General features: G+C 47.6%; 1 protein-coding gene across 1 annotated transcript; it reads left to right on the top strand.

Annotated features, from left to right (window-relative positions):
- Positions 1–1,277: 1,277 nt before the first annotated feature.
- Positions 1,278–24,474, top strand: PPRC1 (PPARG related coactivator 1). The gene is made up of 14 exons (XM_081912891.1): positions 1,278–1,479; positions 9,406–9,546; positions 10,090–10,242; positions 11,240–11,341; positions 12,163–14,848; positions 15,464–15,517; positions 16,467–16,527; positions 16,794–16,861; positions 17,887–18,751; positions 20,921–21,058; positions 21,819–21,885; positions 23,066–23,187; positions 23,348–23,499; positions 24,078–24,474. Exons 1-14 carry the CDS (start codon positions 1,372–1,374, stop codon positions 24,179–24,181), a joined length of 4,821 nt encoding a protein of 1,606 aa, XP_081769017.1. The 5' UTR covers positions 1,278–1,371; the 3' UTR covers positions 24,182–24,474.
- Positions 24,475–24,721: the final 247 nt, after the last annotated feature.

Raw genomic sequence — 24,721 nt, 5'->3', positions numbered from 1 at the left:
TGAGCCCAAGTGGCTGCAGCTGGACTGGGTGGTTCTAAGAGTGCCGGCTGCTCAGCCCGTTCGCCCCTTGAGGCTTGGAGTATTACCACGGCCTCTTGTCTGCTTCCTTCTTGGCAGAGGCGCAGCTAAGCTTGACTCACCACGCAGCAGCTCAGCTGCCCACATGGAAGCCAAGCACGCACCAAGCAAAGCTTGTGGGAGGAAACTTCCGGGCTCTAACCGCGGGAAAATGAGGCCACAAAGAGGCGGGGCTGAGTGACGTCACCCACTCCCGGAGTCGAAGGGCGGGCCGCCTACTATTAAGATGGAGCTGAGGCAGCAGCCCGTGCCCAACTGTAAAATGTCTTCCTCCTTCGCATAATTGTATTATTGTGTATTGTAATCATGTAACAAGATTGCCTAACGGCCTTAGGTCCAGAGCTGATCTTTGGTAAGAGTCTGCTTTCTCTCGCGTCGCATAAGAATTTAGAATTCATCGCAGCTGCAAGCAAGGAAATGCCGCATTCAATAAAAAGGAAATTGTCGGAAATGATTTAATAATGCTTTGTACCAAGACGTCTTTCGGGGTCCAAGGCTAGAACAAAACTACAGACTGTGCGTCACCGAATCTGCAAATCAGTCACCAGGCTGCCTACCGCGCACATAGTGTGCTAAGCAGCGCGATCCTATGCGTGCGTAGTCGGACGTATGAAATCTCGCTGTGTTCAATGGGCACGCTAGTTGGCAGTATTTTTGCAACCTTAGTTCTTGGGATCTGGACCTGTTACAAAAAGAGAAGACTAAACAGAACAATTACTGCAATACTGATCTCCGTAGCCTTTCTTAATCGTTTTCACCTGCATGCTAACGACGTAGTAGTATAACAGGAGAGCAATTTTTGAGGGTCTGCATCTTGCGTAAAAACGAACCTCCGATTACCCTGCTGGAAAAATCAACCACGCAGCTTGAAGAGATCCCATCACAAAGCATGAGATTCAGACAGGCGAAGACTGAAGAACACCTCTTAGTTACCGTATACCCTGCGATAACCACAGTGAAGTCCAGTGCCAAACGATTTCTCCTCTGTACAGTTTCTTAACTGCATACCAAATAGGCTAAAAACTGTAGCATTACCTCAGACCAATGCAAAGATAAAGCAATGCTTTTACCACTGAATGTCCGCGCTATTACTGCAAGCCTGAAGTGATTGATTATTGTTTGAGCCCGCCTCCAGCAGAAGAAACTACAACGCCCATGATGCTTTAGGGAACAGAGCTCCCAGCATACATCGCGCCAGAAGAAACGCTCACTTCCCCGCCGCGCTGCCTTCTGGGAAACAGAGTTTTAGCGTGCCGGCCGGGCTGCTGAAACTGCTTGCGAGGAGGTGCCAAGATGGCGGCGCTGTGGGGCGGCGGCGCGGGACATGCCGGGGCTGGGGGAACCCTCCCGCTGCGAGGGGGCCCGGAGCCCGTGGCGAGCAATGGCCTTTCTTCCACGCAGGTAATGGCCGGGTCTGGCGGCTGGTGGCGGGCGGGAGAGAGTTGGGCTAGCCCATTTGGCTGGCGCTGGGTGGACACGTGGAGGCGGCGTGGCCGGCATAGGGAGGTGGCACCGGCCAGCACGACCGGGAAACCGGGGTTAGTATGGCCCTGGGGTTGGGAGGCGAGGAGGGCGAAGGCAGCGCTGGAACCGGGCAGGAACCGGTGCCCTCGGAAGGGAGCTTCGGGGGCAGGAGGGGGAAATACTTAGCGGAACATCTGGCTCCAGCTTTTGCGAAGTTGCGAATGGTGGAGTCCCAGAGAGGCTCCTCGCGTGGGCCCCGGGCGCGCGGTGGCGGCCAGAGGAGTGACACGGTGACATAAGGTGGGCTTTGGGAAGCTGGGTCAGGGCCACCGCAGTTCAGAGATCTGGGGGTGGCCTCCACCCCCGACAAAAAAAGTTATCGAGGGCCTCGACATAACGGATACGTTAAACTGGAGGTTTCTAAGACATGCTAGTCCTGGCTTTAGGGTTTGTCGGGAGGGGGTGTCTCTAAGACCACCATTGGGGCAGTTTTGGACTTATTTCCGTGGAGAACTGGGGTATTTATGACTTGGCTGGGGTCCTGGGTTTAAGCAAGGGAAATAGGACCTCCCCACTTAGTCGTGGCATAAGAATCTTTTAGGAATCGCTCTGATCAAATCTGGCTCAGAATGAGCTCCTTTCCCGTGATTATTTTTTAACTCTCTCTTCTGTGGTATATCCACATTATCTTTCATAACGGGGCGGGGCTCGTTTTGTCTCCTCCACCCATGCCAATGTGGGCTAGAGCACTTTTTGCTTGTTCTGGAGATGGGTGAGCTCTGTCTCTCATGTGCTGGGTTGGCTGCAGACTGGGAAGCGTTCCCTCATGTAAAAATGGGCCCTGATGCTTTTGCCTGCCCTTAACTCCACCCTCTTCCTCTTATACACCCCCCACCCAAAGCTTTTCATTTCTGGGTGTGTTCATCCCCACCCACTTGCTGATCCTGTTCAGCCCCATTTGATGATGCAGTTTCAATTTTTCTGAGAGAAGGCACTCTACAAGCATGCATGCCTCTGTCTGCTCCAAACAATCTAGCATCTCTTGTTCTTTGAATCTGATTCTACCAGCATTCCTGAAAACCCTTGGTATTGGGTTATATATTTTTTGAAAAAATTATGATCACTTGGAGCATGGCTTTTGCTTCCAGCAAGCAGTTTGAGAGAGAAGCCATTTATGGGAGTTGAGAGTGTATGCCCATGTTAGGAATGATAAATAGCTGTAACGTGCATGTGGCCTGCTTTGGCATTTTGTTCACTGGAAGAGTCTGCTGGGACTCCAGCTGGACTTCTTCTCCAATTGAGTTCCTTCCTACCACGTCCTTACCATGTGATGAATGTACTAAGCATGTGATTGCAGACTGTGTCCTGACCATGCAAAAATAAATTAGTTGTTTTGTGTGGCTGTGCAGTGAGAAGTAAAGGAAAATGCATTTAACATAATTTATATTGCTAAATTACCAGCCTGTTGCAGTTGGAAGTGGAAGGGGTGTTAAGTAGTAGGTGAACCTGCCTTCCTTAGCTTTCATCTGCAGAAGCTGAACCACTATGTTTGGCTTCTCTTGCAAGATTTTATCTTAGCTTTTCATTTGTCACTATTCCGCATGCATATCTTAATTGAATTTCGCAGTGTAATAAGCTCACTAAGCCCATGAATTCTTTCTGAGTACAATCATACCCTATCACAAATCGTAGAAAGCTACTTCTGGTCAGTTAGACAGTACTGAGTTAGGTGGTCCAGTGGAATGGTCTGACTGTGTAAGGCAGCTTCCTATATTCCTAATACCATGGAGAACACACTGCTAAGCAGATACAAGTACCAGACTTTAGGCTTCATAACATATGTGACTTTATTACATTGGTAGATGTGTTAATTCTCAACCTGTCATCTCTTGTTTAGAATCCTCTTTAAGGATTCTTGTTTTGTTTTCTATTTCCCTTCACTGTATTCTTAATGTTAATTCCTTAATAATCTATATTTTTGTTAAATTACAATTGAAGTATTGTAGGAGCATTTATAGGGGCATTTATTAGGATACAGTAAGCCCACACCTTATGTGCATGGCAAAATGATGATGATGATGATGATGAAAGGGAGCAGAAAGGGGCCTGGGAAAAATGACTTTGGCAATCCCACCTGCCATTGAATCCATTGTGTTTTGACTACTGTATGTGCAATTTTGGCTTTAGGTGCAACCCCTGGAATGTAACCCTGGTGTAAGTTATGGGCTTACTATATAACTGGAATATGTTTGCCTATTGGAGAAGGCAAATCTGGAAACAAGGTTCAGTATAAGACACTGGGTAGCATAGACAAATATCTTGTGAGCTTATAGCAGGGAGGAGGAGCATGTAGCTCTCTAGGGAGTTGGATGTTGGGCTCCAACTCCCATCATCCCTGGTCCACAGTTATAAAGGCGTTGGGAGAGAAAATCCAGCTTTAGGTGACATGGTGTTGTAATCAGGGACCTGATGGCTAACCAAACATAACCTACAGCAGTTTGAGGGAGCAGCAAGGTCAAACCTGCAGTCAGTGTCAGGAATTTACCTGCTGATGCATCCATGCTCGCTTAGGTGATTAGCTCTTCACGCAGCATATTGACTCAGGCCTAGTGACAGGGTACCTGCTTTGCCACAGTAATCTACTGATGGTGGGAAACTGTTCTGTAGTCATTGATGCCATTTACAGACACATGGCGGTGGGGGTGGGAAGAGGTTAGTTGTGAAATCCACAGCAGGGAAAGGGAACATGAAGGGTTAATCATATAATTGTAGAGTTGGAAGGGACCACAAGGGTCAACTATTCCAACCCCTTCAACAGGGGAAAATGCAGCTGGTCCGTACAGGGATCGAACCCACAACCTGGCCTTATCAGCACCATGCTTTAACCAACTGAGCTAACTGCCTGGGTTGTACCCAATGCTCTGCAAATACAACTCTGCTTGCACAGCAGAAAAGCCCCCCTTGTCCTTGCCCTGCTTGTCCCCAAAATCATCTTTGTAAGGTCCCCCCTCCTAGCCTTCCAGACCTGACTTTGAGGGTGTGCTGGTGACTGCATGGGGAGGCACGGTGGGGGGGGGTTCTGGTCCACAGTCTCTTGTGCTAGTGGAACAGGAAAGCTGGATACCACCCATAAACATTTAATCCAAGAAAAGATGTTGTCCTATCCAGTTGACATCATGAGCTATGGGTCCTATTGAGAAATTCACTTTTTTCCTTTTGCATGTTGTGGCAACAGTTTTCGTTTTATGAAGTGCCTTAAAACCACCACATTTGGACCTTCAGAGAAAGATGGTAGACAAATCTACTTTCCCAACCAAAAGATGAGCAGTTGATGTTAATGACCACAATGGAGATCCAAGGCCAGGATTGTCCCCCCCCCCCATGTGAAACCATCTTACCTTGAGCTTGTTTGGGTTATTTTCAAGCTTAAACTGATTAGGAATTTTCAGAATCTGAGAAGCTAGCAATGCAGACAACTCCATGGGAATTTTCAGAATCTGAGAAGCTAGCTATGCAGACTCCTCCACGTGGAAAATGTGGAACAGTTTAGCAGCCCTGCTCTGGATTCTGCATCTGAAAAGAATTTTGGCTGACAAGGTGGGAAGCTGTCATGGAAAAATTTGGTGACTGAGACATCAGGCCAAAGAATGCTCCCAGGTATTCATGGAGTATTGCCAAGTCCTTGTAGTGAGAGTCTGCTGTGCAAAGCCCAATAATTTCAGCTGGATGTCTAGGGAGGGAAGCGGTTAAACGTGCTTTGAGTTAGAACTTGTTCCATAGCTGCTTTCTAACCAGCTCTGCACATTTCCTCCCTCTCTGAAGCTGAGCTGGCTGCTCTGTGGGTGTTTGCATCCCTGAGACTAGCCCTGCTTCACCAAAAAAAAAAAGGAGTGGCCCTAGGAAGAGGTGTTTATGAGCCTGCCTTGGTGGAGTTAAAGTACTGTCAGCAGTAGGATCAAAGTGCTGAAATGGATCAGAAGGTGCTTGTTTGTAAAGAAGCAGCATCCTTTCCCTAGCTTGCCACAGGTAAGAAAGTCTGTTACGGTGGCTTTTGCACAGAGGAATGGACATGAGAAAATACGGCAGGCTGGAAACCAGGATTTTTGACAAATGAGAACCAAACTGAGAGGTGCAGAACTTTGGTGGTGATTAGCAAGCATTAACTCAGGGTGGGATTCAACTTCATACTACGGTGAACGTTCCATCAGCACCAGCATTTTAGCTGGCCAGACAGAATGATCTCCTCCACTGCATGCTGCTGGGGGCGGTGGGCATTGCCACTGAGTTGATGCAAGTGCAGAGCACAGAGAAAATGATAACAGGCATGTTGAAGGGATTTAGCATCTCTGTGCTTGGTATCTGGGAAGAGCAACAGTTCATGTGGCTCCTGGCACCTGTATCATAGATTCTGTGAAGGGTGACGAATTGGACATTTCTGTTCCAGAAACTCATCTGGAGTAAGGTTTAGCTGTAATGTGAAAGTACAGCGCATTAGGCATATATTTGTGAACAAATTTCTTGATGTCGGAAAATTGTTAATGATGGTGATGATGATGATAGTACTACTACTACTACTACTACTACAGTACTACTACTACTAGTATCCTGCCCTTCCTAAAGGAGTCCAAGGCTGCAAACACATCCACAACAAAACAATTCTTAAAAGCATTCTAAAACATTATCTCATCTAGTGATCTCTCAGTTGCCAGGAACAGTGTCCTTCAGCTGTCAGACTGGGGGCCCTTCCATGTTAGCATTTGTTACCTTGGCAGGAGAGCACATACTGCTACTCATGGTGACTTGGTTGTTAACCATGTATGTACACACAAAGAAAACAAAAGGCTACCCTTCAGATTCACCTTGGTCAACTACTGGGCACCTTACAGTTACATAACAAAAATAGTCTTTGCCCCGAGAAGCTAGTCTTCAGCTTCATAGTTTTACCTATCTCTCCTATCCTGCCAGCTCTGCTACCTTCCATTGACCTAGTGTTTACAGATAATTGCATAACATTTACCAACTTGCCTGCTGGACATCCATGTGTGTGCAGTGCAGCTAAGTAGTAGGAAACTGCTTACGTGGACAGGATTGCAACTCTGAACAAGTGGTTAATTGCAAGGTGGCCATACCTTGATTTGTTGAGTGGTGCCTGTAGAATGTTCATTGGAAGAGTATAAAAATGTTGCTGTTCCCATTGCAGTTCAGTTTGATATACGGGGCTAAGAAGGACCCCAAGTTACTGCAAAACATATGTCAGACTGCAATAGTATTCACTGAATGCATGTGTTAGAGGGTTTTTTTGAGGTACAGTGTGTTACAGCATATTTGACTTTATAATGCTCCTTGGCTGATATTAGACTGCAGTGGAATATGGTGTCTGGAGAACATTCCTCGGAAATAAAGGAGCATTAATGGAATTTTTTGTTGTTGTTCATATGGTGAATGAGACAACTGCATTTTTTCTGTAATGTGAAGTGGGATTTTGCACCTGTGGTACAGCAGTAAACTGCTAGCATGTCTGCAAAGCTAAACAGGGTCCAGTATGGGTTCAAACCTATAGCCCTATAGATATTGTTGGACCACAATGGCTGGGCGTCCAATAGCATACGGAGGTCCGCAGGTAATCCATTCATTGTCACAGTTTCCCATAAATTTGCTCATCACATTCTCTTGCAGTTATGTCTTCCTAAAGGCTAGGGGGGCAGGCATTGGAAAATGGAATTCCCACCATATCCATCTGTCAGAACCAGTAGTGAAGGCAAACTTTTCCAGTTGGCAAGTTTCCCATCTTAAATGTGTTGATTCAGCAGCCAGAAAATATCTCCCAGGTCAGAATGGGTGGCTCCTCCCAGAGATCATGCATGTTTATTTGCTGCTGACTCTGACAATACTGATTTTGAAATGCTGCCTCATAGTTAATGTTACTCCTGTAGAATCTGCCATGTAGAAATAGATGAAGACCACTGCTTTCTTCCAGCTTAGCCTTTACCTTGAAATAGTTGTCCTTGTTTAAGGCAAGCCATTTACAGTGACTGCTCCTGTCTTTTCTCACCACCCCCTAACCCTTGAGAAGTGATCAAGAGATCAGCATGGTGATCCTATTGTGCAAATGTCTCTTGAATATTCCAGTGCTGATATGATAATTCCATTGCTTAGAATATTTGAAGATCCATTCCTCAAAAACACGTTTAGCACAGTTGGATGATATGAACCTTTCTTGCAATAGCAACAAATTGCACCTTATTTTGTGGCTTGGCATTTTTTCTTTGTTTTTTTGTGTGTGTTGGTGGGGGGCAAACATGCACTGACTCAAGAAAGTTCCATGCTGTGGGCTAATCAACAGAGACTATGGAAATAGGCAACTGGGGATAGAAACTAGTGCAAAGATAGCAAGGTGGTGCTTTCCAAACAAATTCCATTGGCCATGCTGGCTGGGGTTGATGGGAGTTGGAGGGCCTCACATTGACAACTCCTGACCTAGTGCATGCTAGCTTTGCGTAGTAAGGCAACATTGGTACCCTAATTGGAGGATAAGGTATTAGCAAAACAGCTTGAGTTTACTTAGGGGCAGGAATCCAGCATTTATTGGATGAAAAGGGCTGCACTTCTGACTCTAGTGATCTGTTTTGCCAAATGCAAGAGTTCTTTGGGAGTCAGTGGAAATAACACCAGGGGAGAAAAACTCAGTGATTTATCAAATAGTACACTCAATACAAAATAAAAGTCATTGAAACCAGTATTTAAGCAGAGCAACATAAGAGAAACAATATAAGATACTTTCCTATTTAGTTGATGAGAATGAAAATGGGGAGACGAAGCTGGCTAGCACAGCATCCTACTGGTCTGGATCTACATTGAAAGTCAGATTTCAGATCCCACCTGAGAGCTATATAAATATACCTTAAACCCTTAGTGGTTATGTGTTGGCTGGCCTAATATCTAAATTCCTCACATCTGCTTCAGAAGTCATTATTTGGATGGTGTGAGGAATGTCACATCACCTGCAAGATAAGATATGCTGGCCCCTGTCCACTGGCCTAATTAATAAATTCTGCAGCTGTACTCCTCCTGGCAGGCACCCAACCTTGTGAACTTGCTCACAAGCTGATCCTCCCACATTCTGCCAACACTTATCCTTGAAACACAAGCAGCAAGTCAAAACAATAAAGCAAACCAGAAAGCCCTTGAAAGTCCTGAAGGATGTGCTGAGAAGCAAGGAAGAATAATTGTACAAACCAATTAACCCATCTCCTTGAGATGCAAAATTCTTCCAGTATGTGTTTCCCTTGTATGATCTCAGGGCGGGGGGAAAAGTTTTTTTCACACCTTGGAGGTTTTTCCAAGACTGCAGAATGCTTGGTCTTTTCTACCTTAGAAATACAGTGTTGCTTCCCTCTTAAGAAGCTCAACACCAAAAATGTAAGCCTTATTGGCAACAAGGCTTATCTTGCAAGTAGCTGCTCTGTAATACTCGAGAAAACAATGTTATTGTACTATATGTACGCATTGTAAGTTTCTGTTAGTATATAATGCCTTCAGCGGTTTGGAACAAGGCTACTGGAAGGAGTGTTTCACCCCATATGTGCCCACTTGATTGCTTAGAACTCCAGAACTGGTGCTTGTGCCACACATGCAATAAATCCCTTTTGTTTGTACCTTTTTTTCATTAAATTGATATATATCCTACCCTTCATGATTGTTTAGACTAGTGTTTGAAATAGAGGAGAGGGCATTAATATCAGACAGTCAACTTTTAGGAAGGCTCTTACCTGCACCTAGCAGGTAATGTTTAATTTACTTACACTGTCCCCCAAGCAGCTTTCTGTGCCCTCATCTGTTCTTCCTTTTTCTCCTTCACCCCAGTACTTATTGGCAGAGGATTTGCATTTGACATCACTGGATGCAGAAACCATCCTTGAAGCAGGAGAGTTCCTGGAAACGATGCAGGACTACTTAGACTCTTCCGTCATCTCCATCATTGAGGATTTCAGCAGTCTGACTGAGGTATGGTCTGCTCTATGGAGAGACGAAAGCCGGCCAGCACACAGCAACCTACTGGTGTGGGCCTGCGTTGAAGCTCAAAGTTCAGACATCCGCTGGGAGATTTATAGATCTTAAACCCTTAGTGGTTATGTGTTGGCTGGCCTAATATCTAAATTCCTCACATCTGCTTCAGAAGTCGTTATTTGGATGGTATGAGGAATGTTAACCAGCTGCAAGGATTTTATTTTCAATTGTTCTAACTATTCTATGTTTATTTGGTTGTGAAGCTATCTTGGTAATGCTCCTTCATCTTACAGATCTGAGCTGTTTGCCATTAACAGCAACCCTCTGTTATCATTCCATTCCTTGACCTCCACAGCTTGTTTACTTGATTTGTTTTCCATGTAACTTTCAGTGAGTTAAGCCTGTGTTGGTAATGAGCTTGAGAGTTGCTCCTTTCCTTCCTTGGACTCTCCCTGGGTAAAGCTAAATTGGCCATCCCTAAGTTTCATATGTGAACTGAATGTCTATTCCAAATTTGGTTTGTTTTTCCCCTCCTAACAGACAAAAGGCCGCATGGATGTAGAGAACGAGCTTTCCCTGTTGACTGCAATCACAGATATTCTGGATAGCACAGATGACGAGTCTCTCTCTCCTTTTGATACCATTCCTGACTCTGAATTGTTGACATCACCCAGAGAGCGTGATAATTCTTCGGTATGACATGGTTTATGGGACAGAAGATTTTGCTTGCCTTCTCTTGTGTGGCCAGTTAAAATTGTGGGGTTACCACAACAGTGTAGCTCCTTTGAAATTGCAGCCCATCCCGGGTAAGGTTAATTATGAAATGTCAGTTTGACAGAAGCTAATGTAACTTTCATCCTGTCTTTGTAATACCATAGGCTGATTGAACCCTGGCAGAGTTTGTCTCATCTAATCTCTAAGTTCACAAGTATATATTTTTTTCTCCACTGAGAGGAGACTTGGGTGTGAATGACCCCATCCTCCTCTTCCTTCAGCTTGAAACTTCTCCCATAGGCTGAGCATCCAAGCTGCTTAATACTTTGCTTGGTACTCAGCTCCAAGATTTCCAAGCTTATTGCTGTCATCATTATATACACACAACAGCATCCTGTTCTTGGCTGCTAGCATTTGGTTTTCTTGTGGGTTGTGTCACAGTTCCAGGATCATGCTTATCACCCTTATGGAAGTTCTGGAGGCCCATTTCAATTTGCATTTGATGATGAAGTTTCTTTGGACAGTCACATCTTTTTTCTTTTTTTTTTTTGCTTATACATTGACAATAGTGACATCATTTTCTCCAGGCTAGCTGCCTCTTCCTGGCAGGCATGTGCATCAGTACACGCATTCAGAAAATCCTGGCCAGGATCCCTCTTTAAAGTTGGCATCCAAATGTAATGGGTCTAGCACACTGTGAACTCTGCAAGGTCAGAGCGCCCTCTGGTGCACATGTTGTGGCATTAAGAGGTGGCTAGGTAGTGTTAAAAGAGCTCTCTTGCCTTTGGGTGGAAACATGCAAAGATGCTAAATGTGGTTTGAAGAACATCCCTTAATCTATGCACCCCAGACAAGCATGGATTGGCTGCTAGCTTGCAAAGCTTAGCTTCTGCTGGTAAAATAGAAGCGCTTCACATGGCATTTTCAGATTTAGTTGAATTTACTTCTGCTTTCCAAACTATTCTCCTTCTGTCAGTTTCAGAGGTTTCTCAGCTTGTCCGTGACACCCCCTGAACAAGACTTTCACACCATAGAGGACTTAAAGGAGCCTAGACTTTGCTCCATTGTGACAGAGAAGGTGAGATGTTCCAACCAAATGGGTGGGTTGTGCAGTGGGCAACCCAGTTTTTATCTCTCTGGTTTACTGTTTGTTACATTATCTTGCAAACGGCTTTGAGGTTTTCTTCTTACAATCAAGCAGTGTATTAAAAAAAATGAAATAAAATATTAAACTAATATTTTCCTGCACCTATCTGCCTTGTATCAAGATTATTTATGAAGCCCTCTTTGGCATGGCCTCTCCTGGATTGGGGGCTACATAGAGGGGGAGCTGAGTTCCAAATCAGCAGGAGTCGAGTAAGGGCAACCTCTGCCACCAGAGTACTTCAGAAACAGTAGAAACGCCACTTGCTTAGCTGCTGCCTTTCACATAGCTATGAAAGGCGCAAATGCATTTAAAAATGCTGTAAATAAGTAAAAGCACCCCTTGGATGATGACTTGGCAACCCTAAGAGACTAATAAACAGTGGTACCTCTGGTTAAGAACTTAATTTGTTCCAGAGGTTCGTTCTTAACCTGAAGCTGTTCTTAACCCGAGGTACCGCTTTAGCTAATGGGGCCTCCCACTGCCGCTGCACAATTTCTGTTCTCATCCTGAAGTTCTTAACCCGGGTTAGCGGAGTCTGTAACCTGAAGCGTTTGTAACCCGAAGCGTTTGTACCTGAGGTTCCACTGTAATTCTAGCAGTGGATCTTTCTATTTTCAAGTCAGTGTTTAGTAAGCATCCTTTGGTGAGATAGCAAAGGAGTCGGAAATCGCGTCCGTCCCTCCGTCCCCGTCCCCCCCCAGATCATCAATACCTGCAAGGAACTTTACTGCATAATCTCTTTCCCCCTCCAGATTGAAGCCAGCACTGCCAGCCTCCCTCTGGGACTGCCTCCAAGTTGTCACAACGACTCGGCTGCTTCAAAGAAGCCCAGTAGCAAGCGGGTGCTGTTTAGGCACAGGGACCGAGATCTGCCTGTGCTGCAGCGCAGTGATGGGGAGGAAGAGGAGGAGGAGGAAGCAGCCACAACAAGCAGCAGGCAGGGTTTGGGGGCAGGTGTGAAGGAGACCCTTGTAGCATCAGCGATGAAGGAGGCGGAACCGAACCCACCTGCAAGTGATGGTCCCTGTGTCATTGCCCCGGAGAGCATCTCCCTCAGTGAGCTGGTGAGGTCCATGCACCCTTACTGCATACCCACCTTCACAGTGTGCCTGAGTCCTAACAACCGGCCTCTTGCCGAGGAGCTCCTTGCTGGCCCACTTGTTTTGGAGGTGGTGCCTGAGAGTGGAGAGAGCATGGAGATCCCTGTGGTCCTGCAGAGAATGGAGACAGAGATCCAGGACGGAACTGAGAGCAACTGTACAGCTAGCCATGTGGGTGAAGGGGCAGCACTCCTGGACCCTGCCCTGGAAACATTACCACCTGATGACAGCACCAAGGCTGCCTGCCTGGACGGAGAGCCTGACCTGGACAAGCGGGCTGAGGATGTCGGCAGGGTTGCCCTCCAAGTGGTAGAAGATGCTCATGCAGGGGCAAAAGCTCAGGACTCAATGGATGATCAAGATCATATATCTGAACCTGGCTCAGTTGCACACAAAAAAGCAAAGCGCAGTGCCTTGGCAAAGGACCAGAAGTGCACCAAGAGAAAATCCAACAAGGAAACAATGGGGCGCAAAGAGGCCACAAGCTGTGGGCCGATTCCTGTCTGTACTGAAGAGCAGGCTGGGACTAAGCCAAGCCACCCTGTGCCAGAGAAGGAGGTGGAGAAAGCTGGAGAGGAAGAGCAGGGCAGGTTGCTCTCAGACCAGTCAGCCCATACAGTGGAAAGATCGGATATTGAGATGGAGGAACTGGAGCCCCAAACCCCACTTGTGCCGCGCAACAAGGAACTGCAGTTTGCTGAGCACAAGGAGGGGGATGCGCCAAGTGAGCCCGTCCTGCTGGCGAATGAGGTGGCTGGCCCAGAAGCTCCCCAGCAGCTCCCCAGCAGTACTGCAGACTTTGAAAGGCAGCCTTCCAGTAATGAGGATGCTAGCTGCCCCCCAAAGGAAGCCAAGCCCAGGCCTCTCAGCCTGAGTGAATACAGGCAGCGCCGTCAGCAGCGCCAGCCTCACGAAGGGAGCTCTAGGAACGGCACAGAGAACCAGAGTGCCAGCAAGTGGCCCAGCCTCCCTGAACTCCCCACAGAATTGGCTGAGCTTCCTTGCTTGGTCCCACCGCTGCCTTCCAAAGTTGCTTCGTCTGGACTGGCAAAGGACCCTGAGAAGCCCGCTGGCTCCTCCGCTGCTCCTGTCCCAGCTGGCAATGCAAGTGCTCCGCCTCTATCCATGCCGGCTCCAAATTCTGCACCAAGAGTGGCTCCTCCGTTGCAGCATGGCTGTATGAGCCCTGTTCCTCCTCCTCCACCTCCTCCTCCTCCACCACCTACCACATCTCTCCCTGCTGCATCCCCACTGCCCAGCTCAGTCTGTGCCTTTCCCCCTGTTGGGGTTCAGGTGCCTCCAACGCTGCCTCCGCCTTTCCTGCCCCCAGCCTCAGGGGCTTTCCTACCACCTGTGCCTCCCTGGCCTCCCTTTGCCCCTGTGCCAGCCGCCTACCAAAGCCTGCCACCTCCACTTCCTGCTGCTGAGGCCCGCCCTTCTGTCTTCCACATGGTTCCTCCTGTGCCCCCTCCGACCTGGCCTCCCCCACCCATACCTTTGCCACCATTAGCCCCAGGCCCCCCTTACAGCTCTGTCGAGTGGGCGCCACAGCCACCGTACTGGCCGGGCATGCCTTACGGGGATCAGGGATGCCTGACTGGCAGTTTGCCTGCACCATCTTGTTCCGAAGGGGCACTTGGTCCCCAGAATGCAGCTTTGATGCCAGAGCCCTCTCACTTCAGAATGCAAAGCCTGGCAGCCAGTGAGAAACCAAGCCTGCCTACACAGCTCCCGTCGGCACATGTCCCTTCTGCCATCAAAGCTGACCCCAGAAGAGTGTCTGACCCAAGGAGGCAAGTAGCTCAGGGGAAGCTGCCTTCTCCATCAGTCATTGAGCCTTCAGGGGAAGCGGCACTGACTCATTGTGCCAGGAAGGGCTCCAGCCCTCAGTCTTTGGGGGAACCCCATTCTGCACCTCCTTCCCAGCAAGTCAGGGAGGCCCCGAAGCCCTTAGAAGAGCTGTCCTTTCCTGTTGTGCTACAACCTTCAGGGAAGGCCCCTGTGCTCTCTGACCATATGGAGAAGACCTTGAGTATATCCACTGCAGCTTCAGGTGCCAAAGAGGCGCCTCCTGCTTCCTGGTCGCAAGAAGAACGTTCTTCCTTTCCTGCTGCCTCAGTGCCAGAAAAGCTGCCAGCGCCAACTGCAATGGAGGTGGGTGCTGAGGAAGCTGCCCCAACTGCAACCACTTCTCCAGCATCATTGGTGCCCCAGAAGGTGCATGAAACTGCTCAGCTCTCCAAGAAAACAACCCATATTTGGAAGTACCAACCACTCATCAACATCGCACAGCGCAACTGTAAAGAGGACATTGTTCAAGCCTTTATCAATGAAATTGGTGAGTGGCTGTGCTGCTGAGGTTTGGGGGGAGGAGAGGATTAAATGGCATCTGTGGCCCAAGAATGGCATGGCAGGCAGTCCTTTGATGGACACAGAACTTGGGGTGCAGATCAGGGTGTCCCCTTGGTGGGCTCATAGACCTGTATGGTGGGATCCCATTCTTAGAGGTTCCTCAATGGAAAAGGAAGGCCATATCCATTGGAGGCTAATAGTTCCTAATTATGCACTATATCTTGCAAACTTATTTTCCTTTCCTATTTCTGCCCCATGGTATTTCTTGACCCCTTCACTTCAGGAGGTCAAAATCCCTTTGGGAAGCCCTGCTTTAAAGCCTGGGGACAGTCCTCTTTCTAGCTCATCACGTGTTCGCAACCTGTTTACCCCCCCTTTTTTTCTTTTGCTCCAAACAACTGCATTCCATGTTTTATGCTTAAGTAGTTACATATTCTGTCTGTCTCCCTCTCATGCTCTTAAGACAGTGTTTTGAAGATGCTGGCAAAGAGGGCCAGGTGGTAATTGTGGGGAGCCAGCTTCTCCGGCCCCCCAGTGAAGCTTCTTCTGAGAAGCCCAAACGAGTGTACACAATGCATTAATATTATCATTTTCTCCTCAGGAATTGAAGCCTCTGATTTGTCCAGCCTGCTAGAGCAATTTGAAAAGACAGAAGGTGAGTTGCGAAATTTGGATAAGCAGCTCAGCACGTTGACCAGTGTGCCAGCAGGCTTGTTCACTCCTCCAGCTTCTTCGCCTGTCCCAAAACTGCCGTTGAAATTCTACTCCATATTGATCCAGAGCAGATTCCAACCTATACTTAGCAGAGTAAAAACTTAAACATGTTGCAGGATTCCCAGAGGCAATTGTATTTAATTGAGCAGAGCTTTACCGCTACTGAAGGCAAATGAGCATAATGGTCACAAATCCAATACACTCAGGACTGGCACTGTCCATAAGAAATCCAGTTGCAGCAGAAAAAAGAGATAACAACCAGTTTAAGCCAGCTATACTCTGCCTTCTCTGAAGGAATAACCCAAACATCGTGAACCTTCTGCTTGTTTCTTTCACACAGAGAAGCTTCCAGAACCCTCTTGAATTAATCAGAATAGGAAAGATCTCTGCATATCAGACCAATACTTTCTCTACTAAGAAATGCAAGCTGACACAAACATGCCTGACTGCCTTGTGTATCACATGAAGGTGGCAGCCAATCCTAGGCTTCCTTGCACTTTCTTTCCACAAAGCTCCAAACTTCTTGTGGAAACGAAGAGAGCTATCTGAGGGCCAGTGTGGTACAGTGGCTAAGAGTATTGGCCGGGAGATGAGAGTTCAATTCCCCACTGGCTCATCTGGTGACCTTGGGCCAGCTTCTGCCTCCCAGCCTGGCCTACCTCACAGGGTTATTGTGAGGATAAAATGGGGGAGGGGAGAACCATGTATGCTACTTAGCGCTGCTGGAAGGGGAAGATGGGATATAAATGTAAAAATAAAATAAATGCGCCCACTGGCTTGGGTGAATGTGTTTTTCATTGAAAACAACCTAGGTCTCCAGAAAAGATAGGCAAGTTTTGTGCTCAGAAAAAATGCTTGTGAATAATGCTTTGCTTTATTTTATTTTTTAGCCAAAAAGGAAGCTCCTAGTATGGCAAAATCTAAGGACAATGTGACTTTGGGGAACAATGGGTGAGTACAGAACTTGGTCCTAACCAGGTATCTTCCCACCCACAATTATTTCTGCTTGGTTGACAAATAGCACTGCATTTCTGGAGGCACTGGTGGCAAGAGACCTGCTTTTCAGAGCACGCACATCCTGGACTAAGTTGCATGATAACCTGCTAAGGAGTACCAAGCATGCAGTGTTTCAGTGCTCCATGTGCTGACTAGGTGATTCCTGATTGTGTGGGACACTCTGTGTGTAATAGAGGCCTTTCTCTCTCTCTCCCCTTCAGCTCTGAGGCACAGCAGGAAAAGAAAATGGTGGACCGGCTTCAGGCGCCAGAGCTCACCAATGTTGCAGGTGAAGGCTCTTAGAGTTAAGCTCTTTCTGTACTGAGAGATGTTCCCTGAGACTGAAATGCCAGGAAATTCAACACGCTCTTTCTCCAGGAGTGGTGTGGGGTAGAGGTGAAGTGAGTGCTAAGGGCAGAGCTAATTTGCCTCATCTCTTCAGCACCCAAAAATGCATTCCTGAGATTCTCTTTTGAGCTCTTGCTGAGGGGCCTGTTCATGCTGAGGAAGGGTGCTCTTTTGGGAAGGTAGATGGGGCAACTGTGACACACCCTTTTCATAAACATGAAAAGACATAAGCTAAAAAGCAGAAAAAGAATTGAGTAATTATAAATTGCCATCAAAATGCAAAGGCATGAAATTTACATTAAAGGTAAACTGCCTGGGGGGGGCAACCAATTCACTCAAAGACCTAGGAAAAATAGGAAGAGTTTACAGCATGGGGAAGCAGAGTGTGGCCCTTCAGGCCTCTCTGTGTGGCCCTTGGAACTCCGCCCAGGCAACAGTCCTTACTGACTTGTGTTTCACACCCCAAACTATTTTGCTCTGGCTGTAATGTGTCCTCAAACTTTGAAAATGTATATTGCTTGTCCAGATGGGGGGCAGAGAAGGGTGTGTAAATAGAAAGTAGCCCACTATGCAGTGGTAAAAGTTGCATAACTTGCTCTTCCCACTTATATCTCTGGCTCTGCCCAACACTGGGATACGGTCCCTGGAAGGTTGCCCGGAAGGGAATGCTACCAAAAAAAAAAAGGTTACCCGCCGCATAGCCTATTCAAGAAGATTGAGTGTTCTTAATTTTTTCTTAAAATTAAGTTAAAATTAAGTTTTTCTTAAAATTAAGTTTTTCTTAAAATTAAGTAGGAAGTTGCAAAATTGAGCTGGTTTGGGCTATTGCTGGGGGCAAAAACTTTTACATCCCCCATAGGAGGGGCAACAAGGTCAGTTGCCTGGACCACGTTTTTTGAGGGTGGGAGGGGTGCTGCGCACAGGGGTATCTCTTCCATCTCTTGAGGGCTCTCTGTCTCTCTGCAGGACTGACGCCTCCAGCCACTCCGCCCCACCAGCTCTGGAAACCCCTGGTGGCCGTCTCCCTGTTGGGTAAGGCTGGCTCCACCAAAGGCGTTAGGCTCACGAAATCCCTGAGCAAGCCTCACCGGAAAGCTGCGGCCCCCGTTCACGTCGGCTCTGGTGAGCATGACTACTGTCAGCTTAGTGCTGCTCAGCCAAAGGGAGGTGCCCGGTGGAACGTCAAGCAAAACTCTGACATAACAATAAAGCCCATCAAGGCCGTGGCAAAAGAAGTGCCGGATCAGCCCCCTGCTGCGAGTCAGCTCCCTGCTGCTGTCAGATTGGACCCTGCTGGCTCCCTTGGCACGGCGGCTGCCTGCAAGAGTCCCAGAGATGTTGGGCGGGAGCAGCTCAGAGCCTCTAATCCTGTTGCAGCCAGCTCGAGCCCTGACACATCAGAGTCACCACTGTTGGACAGCAGCCCCACCAGCTCACAAAAGGAGCCCCTGGACCACCGGACTAGCACACCAAGGTCCGCGGGCAGCGATGATCCATGCTCCGTACTGTTATCTCCAGCCGCATCCCCCTGCCGGGATGCAGAAGGACCCACGTTGCAGCAGCCTCAAGAGGTTCGGCAAAAGCGGCTGGCTTCCAAACGCTCCTTGCGGTGCTACAGGGGCAGGCAGAAGTCAGCCAGTCCCCCAGAGGGGCCCTGGAGAAGCAGGCGGACCCGCACCAGCCGGACCCGCGCCAGCCGATCCTTCAGCTCCAGCTCTGATGGAGACAGTGACAACAGTGACTCTTCATCCTCCCGCTCCTCCTCTTCCTCCTCCTCTGCGTCCTCTTCTCGGTCACGTTCTCGGTCTCCCCCAGCGAAGCGCTGGCGAAGGTGAGGGATGAAGTCTCTTTCCTCTTGCCAAGACCTGGCACTCCGAGTGTCAAATTGCCCTTGCGTGGCACAGAAGTTTTATGGGCCTTTTCCCTCAGCAGCTGTTGTGGCTGAAAGTTATGGGTGTGGAGTGCTGTGGGGTGGCTTGGGGTGTTTTGCATGCACATGAGCAGCAATGGAGTCTATGTTGCCCAAGAGGAAGCCCACTTTGCTAGCCTTGTGGATAGCTGGGCCCTTTCCTAGCTTAGCAAGTCTTAGGCTCTTATCTACAGTACACATGCCTATGTATGTATAGTGTAAGTAGATAAATAGGTACCAATAGGGAAGGTAAACCCTCTGGCTTCCGTCATGATATTCCATTGCGCCAGAAGTGTCGTGCTGGTCACATGATCTGGAAAACACCCCATAGTCAAATTTGACTGGACTTAACCGTCCAGATGTCCTTTACCCTTATCTTTACATGCCTATTCTGGTTCTCTTCCATAGGAGCTTCTGAACTGAACTTCTCAACTTGTATCTTGTTACTTGGAGGATAGCTTTGCAAACTACTCTAATAAGTGTGCATCTAGCATCCCTTTCTGTCCCTCTTGGGTTGAATCCAAAGCAAGGCTAAGTCACGGTCCCGTTAGCACAGGGATTTCTGTTTGCACAACAGGACTTTCTCCCTGCCTCCCCATGCCCCTAATTTTATTTTTGGAGGTTCTGCCAGCCTTCTGAAGCATATTTGCTTAAATGGAAATCCTTTTGTTGGTTAGTTGGATACCCTTCTTGGTGAATTTGGTCTGCACCTTATACGGAGGGGCCACAGGCTAATTCAGTTTGCATGTGACATATAGTCACCACGAGGACTTTTCCCATCCTAGGAATGGCAGCCTGTGGGTTGCTGAACCTTTTCAACTGGGCCCATTAAACCTCTGCTTCTCTTTCCATCAGTTCTGTTTCTAGTGACATCTTGTGCTGCCTGAGGCAGCTGCCAATATCCAGCCCTCAGCTGGTCTATTCACTTGATGGCACTGAGGAATGCACATAGATGCTGATGATGATCAAGGCCTAAGATTTCAATTATTTCCAAAAACCCAGTGTTCAGGACCCTTGGAGTAGATGGTTAGCCACACAATGGCATAGGTGGCAACAGTCCATGGCTAACAGATGTGCAAGTTGCACTCTCTCCTTAATTGCCTCTCTCTGGAGAAATTTTGATTAGGTGAATTACAGGAGAACCTCAGGTTGCGAACGTGATCAGTGCGGGAGGCACGTTCACAACCCACAGTGTTCGCAACCTGCAGTGCCGCATCTGCGCATGTGCGGGTCACGATTTGGCGCTTCTGCGCATGCGCAAAGTGTGATTTAGTGTTTTTGCACATGCGCGAGCGTCGAAACCCGGAAGTAACCCGTTCCGGTACTTCTGGGTTCGGCGTGGTTCACAACCGAAAATGCATAACCTGAAGCGTCTGTAACCCGAGGTACCACTGTATTAAGACCTGTTCATGGAAATGAAGCCTTAACTTGCACAATGCATACCAAGCACAGAAATTGACCTTCGTCTTGATTTGTGGTGGAATACAGTGGCCTCAACATCTGCCATACTTCTGGTATTTCTTGTAGTGGGGAAATAGAAATGGCTATGCAGCCCTTAATTAACTCCACTGTGCATATTCTGCACTTCTACTGTTAGCAGTAAATTACCTTACCTAGTCTTACCTGGTATATGGCAGCTTCCTGTTCATCTATCTAGATCAGCATTGTCTATTCTTGACAGTAGCTCTCCAGGGTAGCTCTCCCCATCTCCTGTTAACTGATTTCTTTTTACTTTAGATGCTAGGAATTTCACTGGGTATCTTCTGCATGTAATGCAAATTAAGCTCCAGTCCCTTACAGAACAAGTGTTAAAGCGTCTTGGGCATGTCTTAGGGCGAACATTTGACCAATATATTTTGGATAGACCTCTACAAATGCAAGTAGATGTCACAGTCTGCTCCGCCACAAAGTTTTCTGTCTTGGGAACCCCTTGTTCCTTGGGAGAGAAGGCATGCTGAAGCTCCATTGCAAGCAGGTTGCACAAGCTGAAGGTCACTCAGGGGAGGAGCTCCTGTGTGTGTTTGCATGCACTCCCTTGGACACACAGTGTGCGCAGCCGCTGGTCTCATTGGGCTCCCTCCTTCACTCCAGGTACCATTCTCGAAGTTCCAGCTCCTCTTCCTGTGGGAGCTCCTGGAGTCGGTCGAGGGGCAGGTCCCGGTCTTCTTCGTGTTCCTCCTACATATCAAGATCATCCTCCTGCTCCCCCTCTCTGCACAGAAGGAAGAGGTGAGACATGCAGCACTTGTGTTTGTTCTCTTCAACAGTGGGATAGATAATCTGTCTTCTTTCCCTTTCTCCACCACCACCCCAGCAATTCTAATATGAAGGTAAAGTCAAATATTTTATGTTCAGCTTGGGCTCCCTCTCTGTTTCCCCACATTGAATAATGTGAAATGCTTTAAATACATTTTTTGTGCTTTTTTTAGTCACCATATGGCTTTTCCTTGTGAAGTAGTTTTGTATTCTCCTTTCTTGAAACCTTGAACCCTTCCCACGTATTTGGCACCTTAGTATTCTGCCCTTCCTCCAAGGGGCTCGGAGGTGTGTTTTTTTGCTGTGTGTGCTGTGACTTTTGCGTTGAGTTTCATAGCTGAACAACAGCCTAGGTTCTCCAGGTCTTGCCTGTATTCTTGCCACTGCACCAACTTTCACAAGTTAGTTGTCACCTGATCAACAGCTTGCGGGTTTTTTTGTGTGGCACTCCCCCCCCCCACCTTCACAACGAGTGGGGTGTTTAGCTTTATACTGACCAGCCACGTGGGTGGACCCCCAATTGTGTCTGTACTTCTCTCTCCCCCCACCCCCTCTCTTCCCTGGAAGCTGCTTGCAGCCTAGAACATCTCATTCTTCTCTAAGAGCTAAAACCAGGAGATGATGGCTGTATCTCCCTAAGTGAAGAATCAAGCTGCTCCTACCTTTCTGCTACCATTTCACTTTTTTCACTCTTCTTTGCTTTGACTTCTTTTTTTAAAAAAAACCCATACAGATACAATTCCAGCAGCTCCCGTGAGCGTTACCAAAGGCAGAAAAACGGATACAAAGACCGTGCAATAGTGAGTATTTCTGGGGCGTACCAGTGTTCTAGGAAGGGCAGCTACATCACGGGGGGCTGCCTTAATCATGGTCATTGTAAGACCATGTGTCGCTTTCCTGCTCTGGAATTGATAGGCTTTCTTCAACCTAATGCTATTAGGCTGTTTTTCCCAGAACCAGGCAGCTCTGCTTTTTCCATTGATCCAAGGACAAGAAGAGGCTGGCCTGTTTAAGTGACAGTGAACTTTCCTCACTGCCAAAGTGCTAATACAGTGCAGAAGTGCAGTTTTTGAGCAAGCAATTGCTTTAAAAAAGAAAAAAGAAAAAAAAAGCAAGTAGTTACTTATTGAACTGCAGAGATGACCTCGACAGTATGTGGGCCATGCTTGCTGAAATCTCAGAAGCCATAGAGGTGGCTGGTTTAGGCTTGGTATGTTCTTCAGAGGCTTTGTCCTTGTTGAGATGGGCAAACACAACAAGAGTTGCAAAAAAAAGAGAGGAAAAAATAAAAACAGATGTGCTCAACTAGCAAAAAAGCATGCTGGTTGCTGAATTTGGATTTCCCTGGATATGGTACACATATGGTTGAGTTACCTTGGGAACGTGCACCAACTTGGCCTTTTCCCCTTCCCTTGAGGAAAACCTGACAATGTCTTAGCCCTTTAGGCAAACTTCCAAGTGAGGTCCTGGTCCTGGGGCACTTTCTATTGGAAGTTGAAGTTGTATTTGCATGAACAAAGGTTAATAGTTGTGGGTATTTGCATAGTAGCTAAACCGGCTCATGACTTCTGTTTAGTGGGGAAGTTCATGCGTAGAGCACATGAACACATTCGCCACATAGAGAGTGAACGTGAGGCCATCCCAAAATTCTCCGACACTTTCCAGAGAAGCTGTAGCCCTCCTTTTAGTGATCCACAGAGGCACCATGGGAAAGGTTAGAACAAGTTTTGGAAGCCTGTGAGCCTCCAGATTTTTCCTCTTGGATGGGCAGTGCTCACTGATGCTGGAATGCATATTCTATTAGCATCCTGAAGGACCATGAGTTTCCCATCAGTGGTTCGCACAAGTATGCAAGGGAATCTATATTTAAAAATGAGTTTGTAGTGAGTGTTGGGGCAAGTGGATTGGCAGGAGGAAGATGATTGCTTGATATAACTGTGGCTGAGTTCTGCTCCTTCTCTCCCTCAATTATGTGCATAGGAAGAACGGCGCGTTGTCTTCATCGGGAAGATCCCCAGCCGGATGACTCGTTCAGAACTACGACACCGTTTCTCTGTGTTTGGGATCATTGAGGAATGCACCCTGCACTTCCGGGAGCAGGGGTAAGAGAGGATCAAGCCTTCCTTTGGGCAACCTCCTTTGCCGCATGGAGCTAATGGGAAGAGGAGGGAAGAGGATGGGGTCTTGGATTCTGGCCCTTCGCTTTCCTCCTGGCTGGTCCCAGCTGTAGAATCGTAATTCCTTGTCCTTCCTATCCGGCAGGGATAACTATGGCTTTGTGACGTACCGCTATGCTGAAGATGCCTTTGCTGCCATAGACGGTGGGCATTCACTGCAACGCCCTGATGAGCAGCCCTTTGACTTGTGCTTTGGAGGACGCCGGCAGTTCTGCAAAAGGAACTACGCCGACTTGGGTGAGTCCATGGAGGGGACTGTGAGTTTGGGTTAAACACAGTTGCCATGAACTTTCTCTGAGACTTTGAGCAAACAGGAGTATCCAAGTTCTTGGAACTTTCTTTGTGCAGGAGGTTAGCCCCCTGCTTAACCTTTATTTTGCCGATCTCATGATTCTTGTGGTGTCAGTCCTGCATTGAGGCGTCTCGCAACACAACAAAGGAAGCTTGGTCTTAAGTATATTGGGTAATGGAGTTGTCAGTTGAGGTTCAGCTAGCTTGGCACTGATTTTTGCCTATTATTATGTGTTAAATTTATATACCGCCCTTCATCCAAAGATCACAGGGTGGTTTTCAACATAAAAACCCAAAATGGATAACATAATAGTAAGACCCCCGTATATTCATGACCTTTGTGTGACAGAGAAGGTGGGAGAGAGAGAAGAGTTCGGAATAATTGATTTCAGAGTTTTCTTGGGGCAAACAGTCTGGGGGGAGTGTAGAGGTGGCTAGAGGCCTAGTCAGCCTTCCCATTCCAGTGCACTTTTCTGGTTGCTGATTCTCGTTGACTCACCGGTGACTGTCTTTGTGTTTTTCAGACTCAAACCGAGATGACTTTGAGCCTGCTCCCGCGAGGAGCAAATTTGACTCCCTTGACTTCGACACCTTATTGAAGCAGGCTCAGCGGAGTCTGCAGAGGTAACGCTGGCTCTCTCGGGCTCACGTTGCCCGGTAGGCATCTGCCTACACCAGCCTTACCTCAGATTGGCTGCAGGGGCAGGTGCCCCTTAGGCCTAGCTGCTATGTCCAGCGTGGTTTTGTAATGAAATATAACAGAAAAAAATCCCATAAACAATTTTTATCCTGGCTGTTTTTCTAGGGACTATTTAAGGGGAAGGACACTTTCTCTAACAGTGGGGACAGGAATGGAAAAACAACATCAACCGCCTTCAGTCCACTTAATCACTATGCAGACAATAAACTCTAATCATAGATCTTCCCAGTCTCCTACTTTTTGTCTGTCTGTATCTGTCACTGCAGGATTGGAGGAGGCAAGGTACAAGGCCTCAGGGTGAAATCAGGCTCATCTGATCGAGGTCCGAAGGGGTCACCTCGGGTGCCACACAAAGTTAGGATGTGCTGTTGTCTTAAAAACCTGTGGTTCCCACAGGTGGGCTGTAAGGTGGCTGTGGGTGGGGCTGAAGAAGCTGCTTGTTGTCTAGTTTCTCCCAGTCTACATTCA

The sequence above is a fragment of the Podarcis melisellensis genome, assembly GCF_964234715.1.
Source record: "Podarcis melisellensis genome assembly, chromosome: 5".
In the NCBI taxonomy this organism is placed as follows: domain Eukaryota; kingdom Metazoa; phylum Chordata; class Lepidosauria; order Squamata; family Lacertidae; genus Podarcis; species Podarcis melisellensis.
This window is presented reverse-complemented; position numbering and strand designations above follow the sequence as displayed.